The sequence below is a fragment of the Epargyreus clarus genome, unplaced genomic scaffold, assembly GCF_041222505.1.
Source record: "Epargyreus clarus isolate Ecla_fem2 unplaced genomic scaffold, WU_Ecla_fem_2.2 ptg000026l, whole genome shotgun sequence".
Taxonomy (NCBI): Eukaryota; Metazoa; Arthropoda; class Insecta; order Lepidoptera; family Hesperiidae; genus Epargyreus; species Epargyreus clarus.
Genome location: NW_027332233.1, coordinates 7531769 through 7549311, shown reverse-complemented (window position 1 = coordinate 7549311; position 17543 = coordinate 7531769). Strand labels below are relative to the sequence as shown.

General features: G+C 35.9%; 1 protein-coding gene across 5 annotated transcripts in view; it reads left to right on the top strand.

The window, feature by feature from the left end:
* The window catches only part of LOC140753186 (adenylate cyclase type 1), a 144161-nt gene that overhangs the window by 51623 nt on the left and 74995 nt on the right, over nt 1–17543 (top strand). For all 5 annotated transcript variants that reach the window (XM_073087623.1, XM_073087622.1, XM_073087621.1 and 2 more), the window contains exon 4: nt 16981–17130. In XM_073087623.1, coding sequence (XP_072943724.1) covers nt 16981–17130 — 150 coding nt within the window. The remainder of the gene's footprint in view (nt 1–16980; nt 17131–17543) is intronic.

Here is a 17543-nt window from a genome sequence, read left to right as displayed (position 1 = left end):
CTCGGCACATTGTTTTTGATGTATCAGTGTGCAGTTTTCAGATGTGCATGACCACGCTTTTTACTCTGAATTGAAACTTTTTACTCTTAAACTCTTTGTCATTAAAAAATATTTTCTAGTTTTTAGTACGATTAGCAATAAAAGCGTGTTTCTTTAGTTTTTAAACTATTATTTATTTTTTAGTCTGTGACAAACTCATAAATTGGGGAATTAATTAATCTAATAACGATAATGGGAAACTGCTATCAAATTATTGCATTGTCATCGGTCCTTGATACGTATGCAAAGTTTCAAATAAATCAGAGTTGTGGATGCTGATGGTAGACCATGGCCTTAAACTTTTCGCTCTGATAAGAGATGCCCAGCAATGAAACAGTAATTCGTTAACGCCTACGACGACACCATGATAAAACGGAGCCGCCTTCAGTTCCCACCTTGATCTCTACAGGGCAATCAGTGAATCACGTGCGCAGATCTTAATTCCCTACAATCTTAGTTTGAGGAAAATAAAATCCTTCAAGGCGATACACTTCTTGCGTGCCCACGCATCGTTATTAAAAAGCTATCATTCCCCACAAACATAAAGCAACTGCGCAACAATAAAAAAGCAGTTACTCGTTATTTCGTGTATATTCTCTTAAGTAGAATCTACTTTGAGGTATATAGTGTATACGTCTACGCAAAGATATAAAACGACGTCTACGTATATATTTGCCTTTGTGTTTAGGTACTTATATATACAACTATTATCAACTTTTTCATGATTATTCTCCTTATAACAAAATCCATTAATGACAAAAACATAAAACTTAACTTTGCTTTTCTTTCAGAGATGTAGATGCGATAACCTTTAAGCAATTGGGTATATTTACTTTCTATTTCCATTTGGTTTATCTACGTATATCGAGTACCTACTCTATTATATTTCACCAACATAGAACGTACATAAATCCATCACACTAAACATAAAGCAATACAAACTCACAGTATCGTGTAACAATACATCCCAATCTGGAACGTATTTGATTTGGATATACATAATGTGTGTACACTCAACTTCAAGCACTCACCACCTTTCATTTCCACACGTAATACATTAAGAACCCATCACTCACACGAACATAAAGAACAAGCTTATTATGTTGCCGATAAACAATAAAAAGTGACCTCGACTCTTACAAAGGGCTAATATATTGTGTTTACTCTCGGCTCCAATCAAGGTAGCTTAGTGTTTTCTCTCTCCATTTCTATATATACTTGTTCTTTAACCACCGGACCGTTTCATCCATACTAGGACTTATAACCCAGTTACACGACCTCCTATATTAGTTCTGTTGTCGCTAATAAAAAACAACTTTCAATTCAATTAATACATTCAATTTCGATTTGTCAGTTTTGTTAAATATGTATTCAGTTGCAATTAAGTACAATAATAAAAATTGAATCCAAATTTTAAACGGTTTCAACAAAAGGCACGTGATCAGATATACCTGCAATTATAAAGTGTCAAATTGTCAACACTCAAAGTAATTAATTGCTTTTCAGGAATTAAAAATGCTTATCTGTTATCGATTACTTGATTTATGGAGCAAACTTTAAAATATAAATGAAACCACCTTTATCATTGTTACATAATAATTATACAGCTACAGTTTTAAATTTAGTTTTAAACATTACTGTTTTTTCAATAATTGATTATTCCATTCCAATTAATCTATTTTAAAGGTGCCAGAACCCTTTCTGGTTTAACTCCGGCGGCACCACCGCCACACCTATTTCTGCCTCATAACAGCAGTGTTAAACGCTGCTGTGTTCTGGTTTGAAGAGTGTGGTAAGGGAGACATACTTTTCCGAGGCGTTCCAGCTTAGTCCCCAGGCGTAGCGGCGCATGTGTGGTCGACCTCAGTTAGGAATATCTAATCCTATCTGGTGTTGATTACACATGTCCATGGGTAGGTACTGCCCACTTACCATCAGATGGACTGCATGCTGCTACTCCTATATTATATAAAAATATCAAATTCATTGATCATTCCTATTGATTTACTTTGAAATATCCTCCTTGAAATATTTACGTTCCCATCTATGCATGCTCGATTGTTACATATCTAAGACGTCCATTGAAACTGATTAGTTTTGCATCTGGCTTGTGTATTGCGGGATTAGCAGATTCAACAATGAATTACTACGGTGAATTAATGTTCTGAAGATAACCTGTTTACTTACACTCGGAAACCCCTGTTATCTTGATCTAGTGTGGATTGCATCTGCACTGATTCGTCTTGGCATTAATTATTACAAAAGCGTTTTAGTAATTAGGTTCTTCATACAGATTACCTGAGGTTACCTTATATACTCTTTTTTTATAATATAGGAGTATACGAGCATGCAGTCCACCTGATGGTAAGTGGCTACTGCCGCCCATGGACATCTGTAATCAACCCCAGATAGGATTATAATTTCCTACCTGAGGTCGGCCACAGATGCGCCGCTAACCCTGAAGACTAAGCTGGAACGCCTCGCAAAAGTATGTCTCCCTTATCACACCCTTCAAAACGGAACACAGCAGCGCCTAACACTGCTGTTATTAGGCAGAAATAGGTCTGGCGGTGGTGCCGCCGGAGTCGAACCACAAAGGGTTCTACCACCTTCAATAATGTAATTCTACCACCTTCCTTGTTTATAGTCCGACCTCAGCACAACCACCGTCAAACTTATTGCTTTCTTTTAAGTGCTATTAAGTGTATTAAGTGCTGCTCTATTCTGGTTTGAAGTGTGTGGTAAAGCAAATATGCTTATTTAAGGCATTCCAAATTATTCCTCAGAAGTAGCAACGCATTTGTTGCCGTCACTTATGACTTCTAACCTTTCTAAGGTTGATTACAGCAAATGTTAGCATCAAAGATCGTGTCTTTCTTATAGTTTTACCTTTTTGCCTATATCCTCAGTGCCTTAAGTTCACTTTTCGCGTACTACCTTTGTGCTGTCCTTTGGATATTGCATAACAGCATCAAAGACGACCTGATTCTTATCCTATTTTTAGCCCCTCGACTACTGAGGCGTGACTATCAGTCGGTATTAAACTTGCAGACTAAGGTATAGGGGCAAATACCTTGAAGTGATGACGTAAATGGAAAACTTTATGAAATTCAGAAATATTATTGAGAACGTTTTTATATTTAACTAACCATTTTAGGTGAGATTTATTGTCATGAGTACATGCTTACAACAAATCAAACTCTATCTATCTGGGATTATTTACAGATGTCCATGGGCGACAGTAACCACTTCATCGGATGATTTGCGTGCTTTTTTGCTACTTGTTTATTATAAAACGTTATTGACGTTTTTGTCCATTTCTTAGGACAAATATTTAAAAAAAATTCTACCTCGGTGTTCTCGTATATAAGAAAATCTTGTGCAAAATTACATTTTAGAACTTTAAACCAACGATTATGCTGTATGTTGTCTGTGAGCCAGGAATTATCAAGTTGATTATTTATTAACATGAAAATATGGAAAAGCAACCTAATTAAAAAATATGTATTCCTCGAATTTTAAACGTATTTGGAGCTTATCAATATTTGCTTTTTAGACAGAACGCAGGTTTGTTTGTTTGTTAACCGTAACTTTATTTTAAAATCCTGCGGTTTTTTAATAACAATACGAGTTTTAACGTTGTGCGAGTGGCTCTCATTCTATCGGCATGGAGTTTTATTTGTATACGTCGATGTATCATTTACTCAGACCAAAAAGGATAGACAGTCTCGCGAAACGTTTCTTTAAAGCAGAATTTACATTTGTAACAGTGACTTCAGCGCTATGAGGAATTTCGTAAATGTGGCATACGTGAACTTTTTTGTTTTGAATTGCACCAAAGTTGTTGAGTTGCACCAAATGTTGTAAAATGACATATTCATTATGTTTCCAAATTTGCATTTATAACAAAATATTGAATTGTACGAGCTTGAACTTCGAATTGCAACGCGCATGATTTCTCTACTCTGATAAGTCTTGTGTGTAATTCATATACACTATGCAAATCGGAAGGATATTTTATACTTCTATATTTTGTTTTGCTTTGTTTTAGAGGCGTATCTATCATTTTTTTGGTAATTGGAATCCTTTGAATACGACAAACAAATATTTGCGTCACAGGCCTGATACAGGTCTGTGATTTGCATCGACCTTTATGCTTCTCTTCGCTGTCGCCCACCGCCCACGTATCCTTGTCTTATAAAATTAGGATTCAAATTGGATTAATCATTTCCGAGATTATTCAGGACAGCTGGAAAGAGATTATATGTAAGGGGGGTTAAAATACTAGCGACAACTTATATCGACGTTGATCATCGCCCGTCGTCCTTGACTGTCTGTTGTGTAGTAGCTCACTGTTACTCATGTGTAATCTTCCTCAAAAATAAGTAAAATTATAGATGACATGAATATATTTTTAACTTGTAACTTTGGTTTTGTTTTTGAGCTACCAGTTTTGCGTTTTCGTAATACGTGAGTGGCTCGGTGAAGTGATATATAGTATCCATCGGCATTGCGGCTAACAAATGTTTTGCTCCGACCTTTACGGAGCGTGTCGATACGATTCGGTCGTTCGTTCATTTGTTCTCGTATTTATAGCGGGATTGTTTACTGAGCGGATACGTTTGACAAATGGTACCGCGTTCAGAAATAATGATTTGTTTAGATGTCATAAAGATTTTGTTAATGCCATTTTGGGATATATGGGTTCTTGAAAATCTGTGGTACTCTGGATACCAAATTTTGTTAATTATACATTCAGTAAAATCATCCTATATGTCGATATTGATTGTCTCCTGTCGTCATCGACTGTCTATTGTGTAGTAGCTCACTGTTACTCATGTGTAATCTTCCTCAAAAATAAGTAAAATTATAGATGATATGAATATATTTTAACGTTAACTTATCTAATTCTCAAAGCACTTTGGTTTTGTTTTTAAGCTACCAGTTTTAGGGTGTTGCGCTTTCGAAGAATGTGAACGTCGATCCCTTGAAGTGATATATAGTATCCATCGGCATTGCGGCTAACAAATGTTTTGCTCCGACCTTTACAGAGCGTGTCGATACGATCCGGTCGTTCGTTCATTTGTTCCGTATTCATAGCGAGATTGTTTATGTAGCGGATACGTTTGACAAATGGTACCTTCAGGAATAATATACTTTGTATTAGATGTCATGAAGATTTTGTTAATGCCATTTTGGTTTACATCGATTCATGAAAGTTTATAATATTGAGGATATATTTTTTAAATGAAATATTCAATTCCAGTTTGTTCAAAGGTAGCCTATTTAGTTTACTGAAAGTGTTATATATATAGAATATATACGACAAATGTTGAAATAAAAATGAGTCGTAGTATTAACAATAATAAAATTGATGAGTCAAAAGTGTGGCTAATTAGGGTAATCGCCAGGCAGCCATTAGTTGCACTTAATTGGTCTGCTCTGTTTACTGAAGCTCGTGTTTCACCCTTTACTGTTCATTTACATAAAAATCAATAATGGTAAAAAGACAAACAAATTTCAACAATGACGTCCCGTGTACATTGAACCTTTTTAAAAATTTGAACAGGTGTTCTACGTGTATTTTACGTTACTCCGATAGGAATGGAATTTTGAACTACTATTTTCGTTTTGATATTTCAAATAATTTGTGAATAACATCATAGATCATAGAACGTGTTTAGAAAAGGTATCCTAACATCTAAATTTGTGTCTAAAACCTTTTGCAATATTTCGATTTCTAAGGGCAAGAATGACTGGTAAATATACACTGGTAATATACGCATATACTGGTAGAAATAAAGCAGATATAGGCGGCGCAGAAGCTCGCTTCTTGTACAACTCGGTTGACTTAACTAGCTCGATTGATCTGGTTGGAATGCAATTCCCTTCCTGCTTCCTTTACCCTGCATTCGTCTTATTAGCATCGTTCTCAGCTTCAACCAATAACATCGTTATTAGATTTATTTATTAGATACATCGAGATATTGAAGGTGGTAGAACTCTCTGTGATTGAACTCCGGCGGCACCATCGCCACACCTATTTCTACCTAACAACAGCGGTGTTAAGCACTGCTGTGTACTAGTTTGAAGGGTGTGGTAAGGGAGACATACTTTTCCCAGGCGTTCCAGCAGGCCCAGTCAGGGGTAGCGGCGCATCTGTAGCCGACCTTAGGTAGGAATACCTAATTCTATCTGGCGTTGTTTACATCTGTAACTCCTATATTATATTAAACAAAACAGGCTAGCCTGTTTTGTTTAATATAATATACCGCCCATGGACAGATGTCCACTAGCCTCTTACCATCAGATGGACTGCATGTTCGTATGCTTCTCCTATATTATATTAAATACGGAACCCTAAAAATATATTAGGTGTACCTACCTAATGTAAGCGTGCTGCTAGCGCCTTAACTTTACTGATTACATTCGATTATTAATAGTTTGCATTGTTTTAACTTTCATAACTTGGATACCGTCACTACTTTGACTGAAGACCAGCGCCCCTAGCGGACTGTATCAGAACTGATTGGAAATGTATGGGAAATACGTAAACAAATACAACAACTGTAATTTTTATAAACGTAAAAACTAATACTAAAGGTACCATTTGTTTTTATGCTTTTCTATGTTTATATACAACGGTAAGTATGTAATAAAGAACCAGTGTAATTACGGTATAACAAGGCATTCAGCCGCTGTCCGGAATCCTTTTGTCTAGTTGCTTCTAGATCCATGCAACTGTAGTCACGACTAGCTTCTTGCGCTCCTTTGTGCATTACAATTACACGTTCGTCCTAGATTTAGCTCTAAAAAGATGATCTTCCGATCCTTTCTTATGGTAATGCAGTATTAATTGAACGTGAAGTGTAGGTACTGACGTTCAAAAGCAAAGAAAAGTCAATGTTGTAACCAACAGTGTTTGTAGTTTACGTAGTTAGAAAGTATTCTTTATGTACTTGATGTTCTGTTTCCTTAGTTAGAATATAGAGACAATGTTTTTACAATACCTACAGACCTTTTTTTTTTGTTAACGAGGGGGAACCTTCAAAAGGTACCCGACGCCATGGGAGTGACGTCGGGTTATGAGGGATTTTTACCGCACTAAAACCCCCCCGGTGGCCGTCCTTAGCGTTTGGTGGAGAACTCCGGGATCTCCAACGGCACACAACCGGAGTCATCCTAACGCGATGCCCTTCTATCGAGCTCTGCCCTGGGGGGAGCAATTTACGCTCCTTTCACATCCCCTGGTGATTACAGCGATATGCGACCACACAAAACCGCTGTCCTTCGCGGGGTCGCTTGCTGAACGGTTTGAGCTCCCACTCTTGCCGCCTGCAACCCCGGAAGCCCCTTTTAGTCGCCTCTTACGACAGGCAGGGGATACCGTAGCCCTATTTTGGTCCCGGTACTACAGGGACAATATCTACAGACCTACACATAAGATTTTTAAAACAGATCATACATGTTTTAAAAATAAAAGGATATCGCAAAGTACACACAATAGTTGACTTGCAAGGATATGTGGTATGATAGTCGACATGTGGGTAATTAATTAATAAGTACTACGTATGCGTCAAAAGTGATCATAAGAAAAATATGGTTTAAATCCGAAGATTTTACGTGGCATTTTAACGAAAACAGTTCTTAATTAATTAATTTTGTTTCACTCTAGATATAGGTACTAAAGAATTTAAAGTAAGTTAAATGTACTTGTATGATACACTAGTTTAGGAAACTACTTAATCTTATAAACAACGTGCCTGCCTTTCAGTACTCATAGATAACTTTTGATGCGGGCGGAACCGGCGCCGAAATTCTGCTGATAAATCGTAAAGAACACTTATTAGCAAGCAATACTAAATTACCTACCAATAGATTTGGTTGATGTTGTGTCTAATCTAAGAATACCGCAAAATGCTGCTTAAAAAGGGTTTGGCAAGAGTCGTGAAGCGTCAGAGAACTTGCGTCATCTATATTTGACATCATATACCACAATACCTTGTAGGGGTGTGCGAATAATTCGAACTTACGAATTATTCGTTCCGAATCGAATATTAATATTCGATTCGAAACTCGAATCGAATAATTCGAAAATTCGAATTATTCGAAAGTTCCCGAATAATTCGAAAATTTTCGAATAATTCGAAAATTTTCGAATAATTCGAAAATTTTCGAATAATCCGAAATTTTTTGAATAATTCGATTTTTTCAGGGTTTCTTATTTTCAATTTTCGAATAAAAATTTAACAGTCAATAATCAATATACTTTATAATTTTTTCACAAAATGGCGACTGCTTGAATAAAAAAAAATGTTTTTGTACTTTTTTTTTGACTTTTTCGAATTTTTTAAAAGTAGTAAAAATTGAAATTTGAGGATGATCCTATTCTTGTAATGTTAATAAATAACTTATAAAAAAATGGATGGTAAAAATATTGATTGCCTTTTTTTACGGCACTTCAAAAAATTACCTGAAATTCATGCTTCTAGACTAGAATACCCCCTTAATTCGCGAATTATTCGAAAACTTTCGAATTATTCGAAATTTTTACGAATTATTCGAAATTTTTCGAATTATTCGAAATTTTTCGAATTATTCGAAGAATTTCGAATAATTCGAAAATTCGAATTATTCGATTCGAATTTCGAATCGAATATTGATATTCGATTCGATTCGATTCGAACGATATTCGCACACCCCTAAATTACCTTGTTCTAACAAATGATATTTGGCCGACACGTTATAAAATATTGTAGCTCTTAATGAATAATAAATATAATTTAAATAAATTTGATTTTTGTCTGATGAATAACGGCGACGTGATGTGACTTTAAGATTAGAATATGTTTTTTGTTCCTACTAATAATTAGGTAGATAGCTTTAATAGAATTGCTGATATCCGCCAAGACGAACGATAATGATAATTAATGTTTCACAGTATTTAGAAATTCAGTGTTTTGCAGTCTTAAATACCAATTCGTAGAAATGCCCTGACTTAGAAAATAGTGTTTTTTTATACATAAAATTCGGCTAGGAATTCAATCCGGCAATTTTCGCTATAGCTGATCTGCATGGCGATCATACGGGAAACTCTATTTAATCACAATTCAATGAGATAAATGAAGCCTTTTCAATCGAGCGTATTTATAAAATTTGATTATTCAATATTGAGAGCGAATAACAGCATATTCGAGAGAACCTTTGTACCTAATTACAAAGGTTTCGCCATCAACGCACTTGAGCGTTATCTGTTCATCCGCATTTTTCATTCCACTGCACCGCCACAAGGGAAAGTCAAACAGATTCTGAAACATTGTCCTCAAATGAGTTCGTCACATTTCCATAATAACAATCTCGGGCCGCACTGTTATGCGTAAATTTATTCACAGACTTCACAGTTTCTCATTATTCACACGCCGCCGACCGTTCAAGGTTAATCGGGTGACACATAGTAATAACAATGGCAATGCTTTTACCAAAACGGTGCCATTACTTTGACGCTTCAATCTGAAATAGCTTTTATTTCTGTGAAGATCTGCTCTGCTCGGTTTGGCACTCATTGGTACTGCGCTTTATCCATTTCGAAGAATTGCAGAATTAAAATTGTTTTATTCGGAATATTAGAAAATGAGGTGAGGTATTGATTTCTATAAAGGATATGACTTGTATTTCAATTCATAAAAATATGTTATTTCTAGAGTATCTACAATCTTGAGGATGATTCTGAAAAAATATCTTTTTATGTTACTGTTATTTATCAAAATCATTATTCTTCCGTTATGTAAGTTGATTTTGTTAAAAGTTATCGCTATTTACATATGGCCCCTGAAATGTATAGGACTTTAGAACTGTTTACACGGTTCGTGGAGTAGAATGCGATATGAATTCATATTCAGGTATTCCTGAACATTTCAAAATATATGCGCTGAAAATTGTACGATGAAAAATTGGAAAATGATCAAATAAAATAGGAACATTCAACCTTTTTATTTACTTTACAATGCGCATTCGTTCGGTAGATAAATAAAACTGTTGTGAAAAGAGATATTATTTTTCTGTTAATTAAATTCTGTGATTGTTGTATGATTGAAAAACGCTTAATATACAATAGCTTGCTACAATTGTTAAAGTGGTAAAGTTAATGTTTACGTCACATGTGAATTATATTTGTAGTTAAGGGTTTTATTTAACAACGAGCTGTGCACCGCGGTTTCTCCTGTGTTTATAAGCGCAACTTTTTGCACGGAAAATTATTTTTTGTTGTAAAAAAAAGTAGCCTAAGTTACTTATCATAAAATTAGCTAACTGCCAGAGAAAATTCTGTTGAAATCTGTCCAGCCGTTCCGGGGATTAGTCGGAATAAACAGACAGACGAACAGATAAACAAAAAATTCAATAATTATTATAAATATCGTATTATAAACTCGTACTTTCATATGCGGTTAGTAAGAAGCTATTATTCGGATATTACCTATTTGTGTAAAAGATCATTTGCAATAAGTTCACTAATGAAGTCAGCAAAAACATGCTGTGCACTTGAGAAGTAGACATTGCCGTCCATGATTGTCTGCTACTAACTCCACATATTAAAACAAAGTTTTTACTTTACTACTAAAATCGCCTGTTTATTTTTAATGCGAATCGATTCGTAAAACTGATCTTACTACTTTCATTGCATAAAAATATTTTGTAATTAAAATGTCAGTAGCACATAAGTATGTAGAACATTGAACCGCACGAACAATGAACGAACCCTTCACCTGCTCTATCTCGTATCGCCAAGTTCATCAGCGAGCTGGCTCGTTTGTCATAAACCTCACCGCCGCACACTTTAGTGTTTAAACTTGTCAAGCTTGCTTTTCTTGTTGCAATTGTTGGGGCAATATATTATATTAAACATATTGTGTTTTTATGTAGGCATGAGATCGTTAAGCTTTAACACTTTCAGCGACGAATCTGGGCATATGAAATGTTTTTTTATTGAGGTTTTTAATAATGGGTTACTCAGTTTATATGATAAATACGACGCTAATGAAGACGCGAATGAAATTTAGTAACTATATGAAATGTAACGAATAGTAAAATATGATATGAAAATTACTTAAGGAAAAAAGTTAACCCTTCCTCTGCTTTATGTCGTATCGCTAAGTGGCTTTGAACACTCCCTACAAATACCATTAGCATTTGAGTGTAAATTCCTTAGTTTGAAGTATAATATTTGAATTAAAAATCCAATTAAAATTCTAACGAACAAATAAATGAACCCTTTACCCGTTTTATCGCATCGGCCATAAATGCGGCCGGCCTTACACTTCAACAGTAAAGGTGGTCGAACACACCATAATTGGTGAAAGTGGTCGAACAAATGTTTCCTTGTCACGGACAATGTCACCGTTGATTATAATGTCTCTTACTTGTAGCTATAGTAATTTGTATAAAATGTTAAATGATACCTTCAGTTTAATGTTTATTTAAGTTCAATTCGGTCAAAATAAAATGTATTTTGAAGTATTGTAATTTTGAAACATTGTAATTTAAATTAATTATGACTTTCAGGTCTCTTAAATAAAAAATGGAATGATTTTTAAAGCCTTAAAATAAATTAAATCATCATAAGATAAAAGATAAGGTCTCTCCAAGATAAGGTTTTATCCTCTACAGTTGCAAACAGTTTAAAAGGGAAGTCATCCGAAACGTAAACAAAACTTTGTACCGCATAATACAGCTACCGAAGCTGTAAAACAAATGGATTGCTCCAAACATGGTCCGCGACATGTCTGGGACAATAAAGCGGTTGTCACAATAGTTGGAGCAAAAAGCGCGGGGGCGGAAGTTCCCCGGGACTGCCCGCGGGCGCGAGACTTGTATTTACATAAGGGCGCTTGCATAGGGATCACTTTTGTTGGTAGTACACAAAAATGACACTGTAGTGTTGTCATTGATGTCGGTGAAAAATAGTGACATTGTACCTACAAGATAGGTATCTTGTCATGTGGCTGTGAAGGTGTTAAATTTTGCAATTTTTTATGTTTTTAATGATGATATTTTAGTTAAAGCCCTTTAGTTAAGATTGTAAATATCGAAATCGACGTCGTATGTCCTATACTAATTTATTACAATACACAACGTACCCGTTCATAAAATTACGTCATTTGCGATTATATTTTTAATTTTTGAAAATTATTAAAAGCGTACTTAACGTCTTTCCATACAAACACTAGTTGCATGGTAATGTAAGAAAAAGGTTTAGTATAGATTTGTTTTGCGTTCAGGGTTTCTTGTCATGTTATACAAGCTTGTACCTAAAAGGTGAATATGAAAGTTAATATCAAGGCTGGTACGAAAATGTAGATTTAATAGATAAGTTCATAATAAATAAGATTATAGTACTGCTTGATCTCGATAATCGAATTCTATTTAATCTTTAAATATAGTGTGTGACACCTCCCGTACTGCACGGCTCGCTTTAATTATTATTCGATATCGATAATTGAGTTCTGTTTAATCGACAACTACAGTGAAATATAATGTGTGTCACCGCCCTTATTGGGGATATGGCACGGCTCGCTGCCTATCGTATAAAGGTTATAAATAAATTATCGCTCGCTCGGTGCTCAAACAGATTATTGAATCAATAACGTAACAGATTTCATTTAGACGCTAATGCATTGTAACTTTCGATAACATGCGATGTGTGGTTTTAATTTTGGTGTATTTCATGATATTACCTATATCATTTTTGTCGTATTTTAAGGAGTACGTATGTTAATGATTTTAAGTGATTGTAAACGTTTCGCACAATATTTTCGGGGTAAAAAGTGTGCTTTCGGTGCCGTAGTTTCAACATAAGGTTATGGCTTCAAATAGCAATACCTGTTGTTTGCTTTTGGATGTCTTCGAAGGCAGTAAAGGAACTGAATCTCGATGATAAGCCGAAGGGACAGGTAAATAATTTAGGAAGAGCTTTACGTGCAATTTTGGACTCTTAAATTAATTTTCGTGATGTTATTTACCTTAACATAAAGTCCCATTTAAATATGTTATGCTTTTTTTCGTAATTAGCGAATACAAAGTGACAAGCACACAAATATTGTATTATTAGTTTTTATGGCACTTGTTTCAAAATTACAGACTGACACTTTTATTCTATTCCTTTATATGTATTTTTCACATAGGTACGAATTATGACCTAGTTTGAACTTGTTAGATCGAACTTGCAGGTCGTTTATTTTCTAGTCTATATCAAGTTATCGACGTTAACCACAACTGACTTACTATTGCATATGTTATGTCATCGCAATGGGGAATGCTGTCTTTGTGGTGGTGTGTTCCACCACGCTGTTCGGATGCGCATTGGTCTTCACTAATACATCAGCATTTATTAGGTTTGATTACTCAACATATCTGAGATCGTAATTAAACTCGGCAGCCTCTTAACAATCTATGAAAAGGTTTGCTGATGCCATATGTACAAGGACCGCAGATAGGTACTCAAATTTTACATACGGACTACGTGGAAATATGAACATTATTTAACCTTTGTGGCACTGAATAATTTTTGTTTGTAGGTACTCAAAATGTAGGATACTTTCGATTGACATAATATCATTGGCCGTCGAAACTAGTTTTCAAAATGATCAATTTGTTTAGAGTAGTTATGCTTGACATACACAAATTTTAGAGGATATTAACCTCTTGCGATCATCCATTCAATGATTAACGTTCAGTTTCATTAACCTTTCCTTTAAAATAAATCATTGATACAAAGCTATTACTGTCGCATCTGCCAACATTCAATTATTTGATATTTCGTTACACGGTTCCAGGGTTATCCAAGCTTCATTTATTTACCCAAAAACAAAGCGTGTGTTTACCTGCCCGAAGTACGTCATAAATGTATCATCAAATATATACAGACGGATATTAAATATAGGTTATTAGAAATTAATACATGCATGTTTGTGGCAGTCAGCCAGCTTGCGGATTGATTTTCACATAAATGCCCTCATAATGAAACCGATGTACGGCCGCCTAATTACACAAAGTTTTTGAAGTGGTTTGCTCAATTTGCGGCTTTTTTGTTTTAAACGCAAACACTCGAACGGTTTGTGAGGTCCTTCCCCTAATGTCCTAGCAGTCAAGAGTAATTGGAGTTTCGTTAGCGCCTATTCACATGTACTAGAACACCGACCAAACGACAATTGATAAACGGAATGTTTCATTCATGGTGACCTCACTTTGCGTGTCCAAATCAGTACTATGGATAATACTGACATTGCAACCACAACGTAATTCGCAAACGACATCGCGCATCTGAAGTCGGTCGTTCCATAAGTACTTTGTAGTTAACACAACACAGCGATGTAAGGCCGGCCATACACGAGCAGCTTGGAGCAGCCAGTATCGAACGTTTCAAGCTGCGACTGCATAATGAACTTCAGACTTATAAGTACGCACATCACGAACCGCTCGAGCAGTGGCAACTGCTTGAGGCGGTTGGTAGCACGGTGATTTTTCATCTTGCGGTCAAGCAGTCGCCAGCCATACACTGACTGCTCGAGCTGTCGACTGCTCGAGCGCAGTTACCTCAGCCCGCACTCTTCATTCCTCGTTGCGCACGCTTCCTGTCTGCACGAATTCCTCGAGCGGTCAGCTTAACTACTCAAGGAGTTATCAATGGCAGCTTCAAGCTGTTGACTCTGACTGCAAAAGCGGTCCGTGTATGTTGATAACAGGGTAACTGCTCGAGCAGTCCATGTATGGCCAGCCTAAGCCACGTGTAACCACTGGTTACCGATACCGACATTTTGTCGCTGCCATGTAGTGTAGTTGTGATACGTGTGAATAGGCACTTACGGTCCGGGGAACTTTGTTTGACATGCCGCTGCTATACAAAGATTTATGTTAAGTGGAAGTTATCTGATCAATATGTTAACTAAAGTTGCAGTAATAATGAACTAAAGCGTTGTTTAATTATATGCTTGTCTGTCAGATTCAGTTCATTATATGTTTATGACTGATTGCAGGTTGGTTTGGTTATAAATATCCTGTTATGGTTAGATTTTATCGTACTAGAACTAGTAGTTACTTTAAATTATTCTGCACATTATTGGCGCACTCCGTGATCATGTCTTAGTGGTTACTAGGTTAAGCTAGATATATTATTTCCATGCTTATAAGTTCTGCATAATTATCATCATCGTTATATACCTAAATTCATCATCATTCAAAATCAGAGGTGCGTGCCTGGGATTTGAACCTCGGACCCCTCGATCGAGAGGCCGAGTTTCTTAACCACTAGGCTATCACTGCAAGTATACCTAAATTGGCTGACACAAAATATAACTTTAATGTTATGAAAAAAAACCTATTTTTTTATTATCATAATCACATCATAATGGTTGAATTTCGACTCCCAGACGAAAACTATAATAATATTATTTAATGTATGTGAAGTATATCGACTTGCACTTTACCAACGTGGTGGACTATAGTCTTAACTCATCTGTTTCTGATCTGATATCAGAGTCCATCAGTATAAAAGTCTATGGTAAATGTAGAAAAAAATTATTACGGCTGCGAACTTGTTCCCGTATCAAGTAGCTATTATTCCCATATACCTAACATGAATATGTAAAACAACAAATTACCTTTTAAAGCATAACATGCACACGTACATGGATCTAGTAGCAAATACAACGTAATTGCATTAAGCTTGACATGTCATTTTCGCATTGATTGATTACGAACCATTTAGCGAACGATTTTTTATTACCACTTGGATTTCAAAACGCGAGATATGGGCACTGATAAAACGTCGTAAATTATTCATTTTATGACGCCCGCGATTCCATTAGGTTGATAATGTGTACTGTCACAAATGGAATTAGTTTAGAAAGCTCGCATATTTTTAATAATAAAACCAAGCTTTGTACGCTCCTATCCCTATATTCAATGTGTCATTGATGCAATGGATATGCAATGGATATAAATATTAGTATAACTGAATAAATTAGAACTTAATAAATTAGATGTCTGACTGGATGATGTTTAAACCTCTTAGATTATTCGTTCGAGGCTTTCATAGTCTACAAAATTAAGCAAAGATGACCGTCTTTGCGAGATACATGAGTGCGCGCTTCCGTAGTTTGGAGTTTTGTATTTCTTATTCTAAGCAAGAACTGTAAAAGCATATACCTACTTCGACTATAGCACTGCTTGAGTGTGTGCACTGTGCAGCAATACCGGTATAAAATTTCTAGCTTATGTACCAATTTTGTACGCGCCGAATACAAGACTATTGTGTTTATTTTAATAAGGAATTTTATATTCATAATATTGCCTCCGGTTGCAAGGGAAACGGGGCTATTTAACTTGCAATTGGCAATCGAGAATTGCATACAAATTGATTCTCAATAAAGGTGCGCTGAACGTATTTGGCAAAGAAATCAATATCGAAATACTGATTTCGTTTAAACGTAAAATCTGTAAGCGTAACTTTTTAAATTGGAAAGATTTCGATACATCGGGAACGCGGCTCCCTGATTCGTAAAAATGTTAATTTAGGTTTTGTTTCAATGTTGTAGTGAGATATTGAATTTACATTTATCAATGTATTAAGTGAGATACGAGAAAGTCTTTTTGAAATGATCACTCAGGTTAAATGCTAAGTGTATGAATAATTTTCACCGGAAAATAATTGTGGAGGGTATCTCGTTCGCCCTAAGTTATCTGGAAGAGGTCAAAATGAAAGGGTGGCTGGCTAAATGTCAAAGAAAAAGTAGCAGCACATGTGAATGTAACGTTAAAGTATATTTTTATGTTAATTAGTTCATTGGATGCAATGATAGTAACATGGACTTCTAAATACCTTCTAGATACAGCATCTAGGTATACCTTTTACCAGTCTTTATTCACAATTATTTTATGTTTCAACAGATGGTGGGCAACGTGGTGGTGTTCGTGTGCGTGAACCTGGTGGGAGCGCTGATGCACTCCCTGATGGAGACGGCGCAGCGGCGCGCCTTCCTCGACACCCGCAACTGCATCGCCGCACGACTTGACATGGAAGACGAGAACGAAAAACTGGTAAATAATTATATACTTATGAAGGCGGTAGAACCCTTTGTGGTTGGACTCCGGCGGAACCACACCTATTTCTGCCTAATAACAACAACGTGTGCTGGTTTGAAGAGTGTGTTAAAGACATACTTTTCCGATGCGTTCCAGCTTAGTCCGCAGGGGTGGCGGCGCATCTGTTGGCGACCTCAGGTAGGAATATCTAATGCTATCTGGGGTTGATTACAGATGATACGATGATGATGATGTTCTACGATACGGACAAAGGAACATTACGCTTATTTGATTAATCAAAGTGAAAACTTCTTTAGGCGCGTTGAGCACTTTTTGGTTGAACAAAAATCTTGGAACTCGCGTCATTGTCACCCAACGCTTTATGATCAAGGATTAAAGTTTAATTTAGTCATAAATACATCTTTACA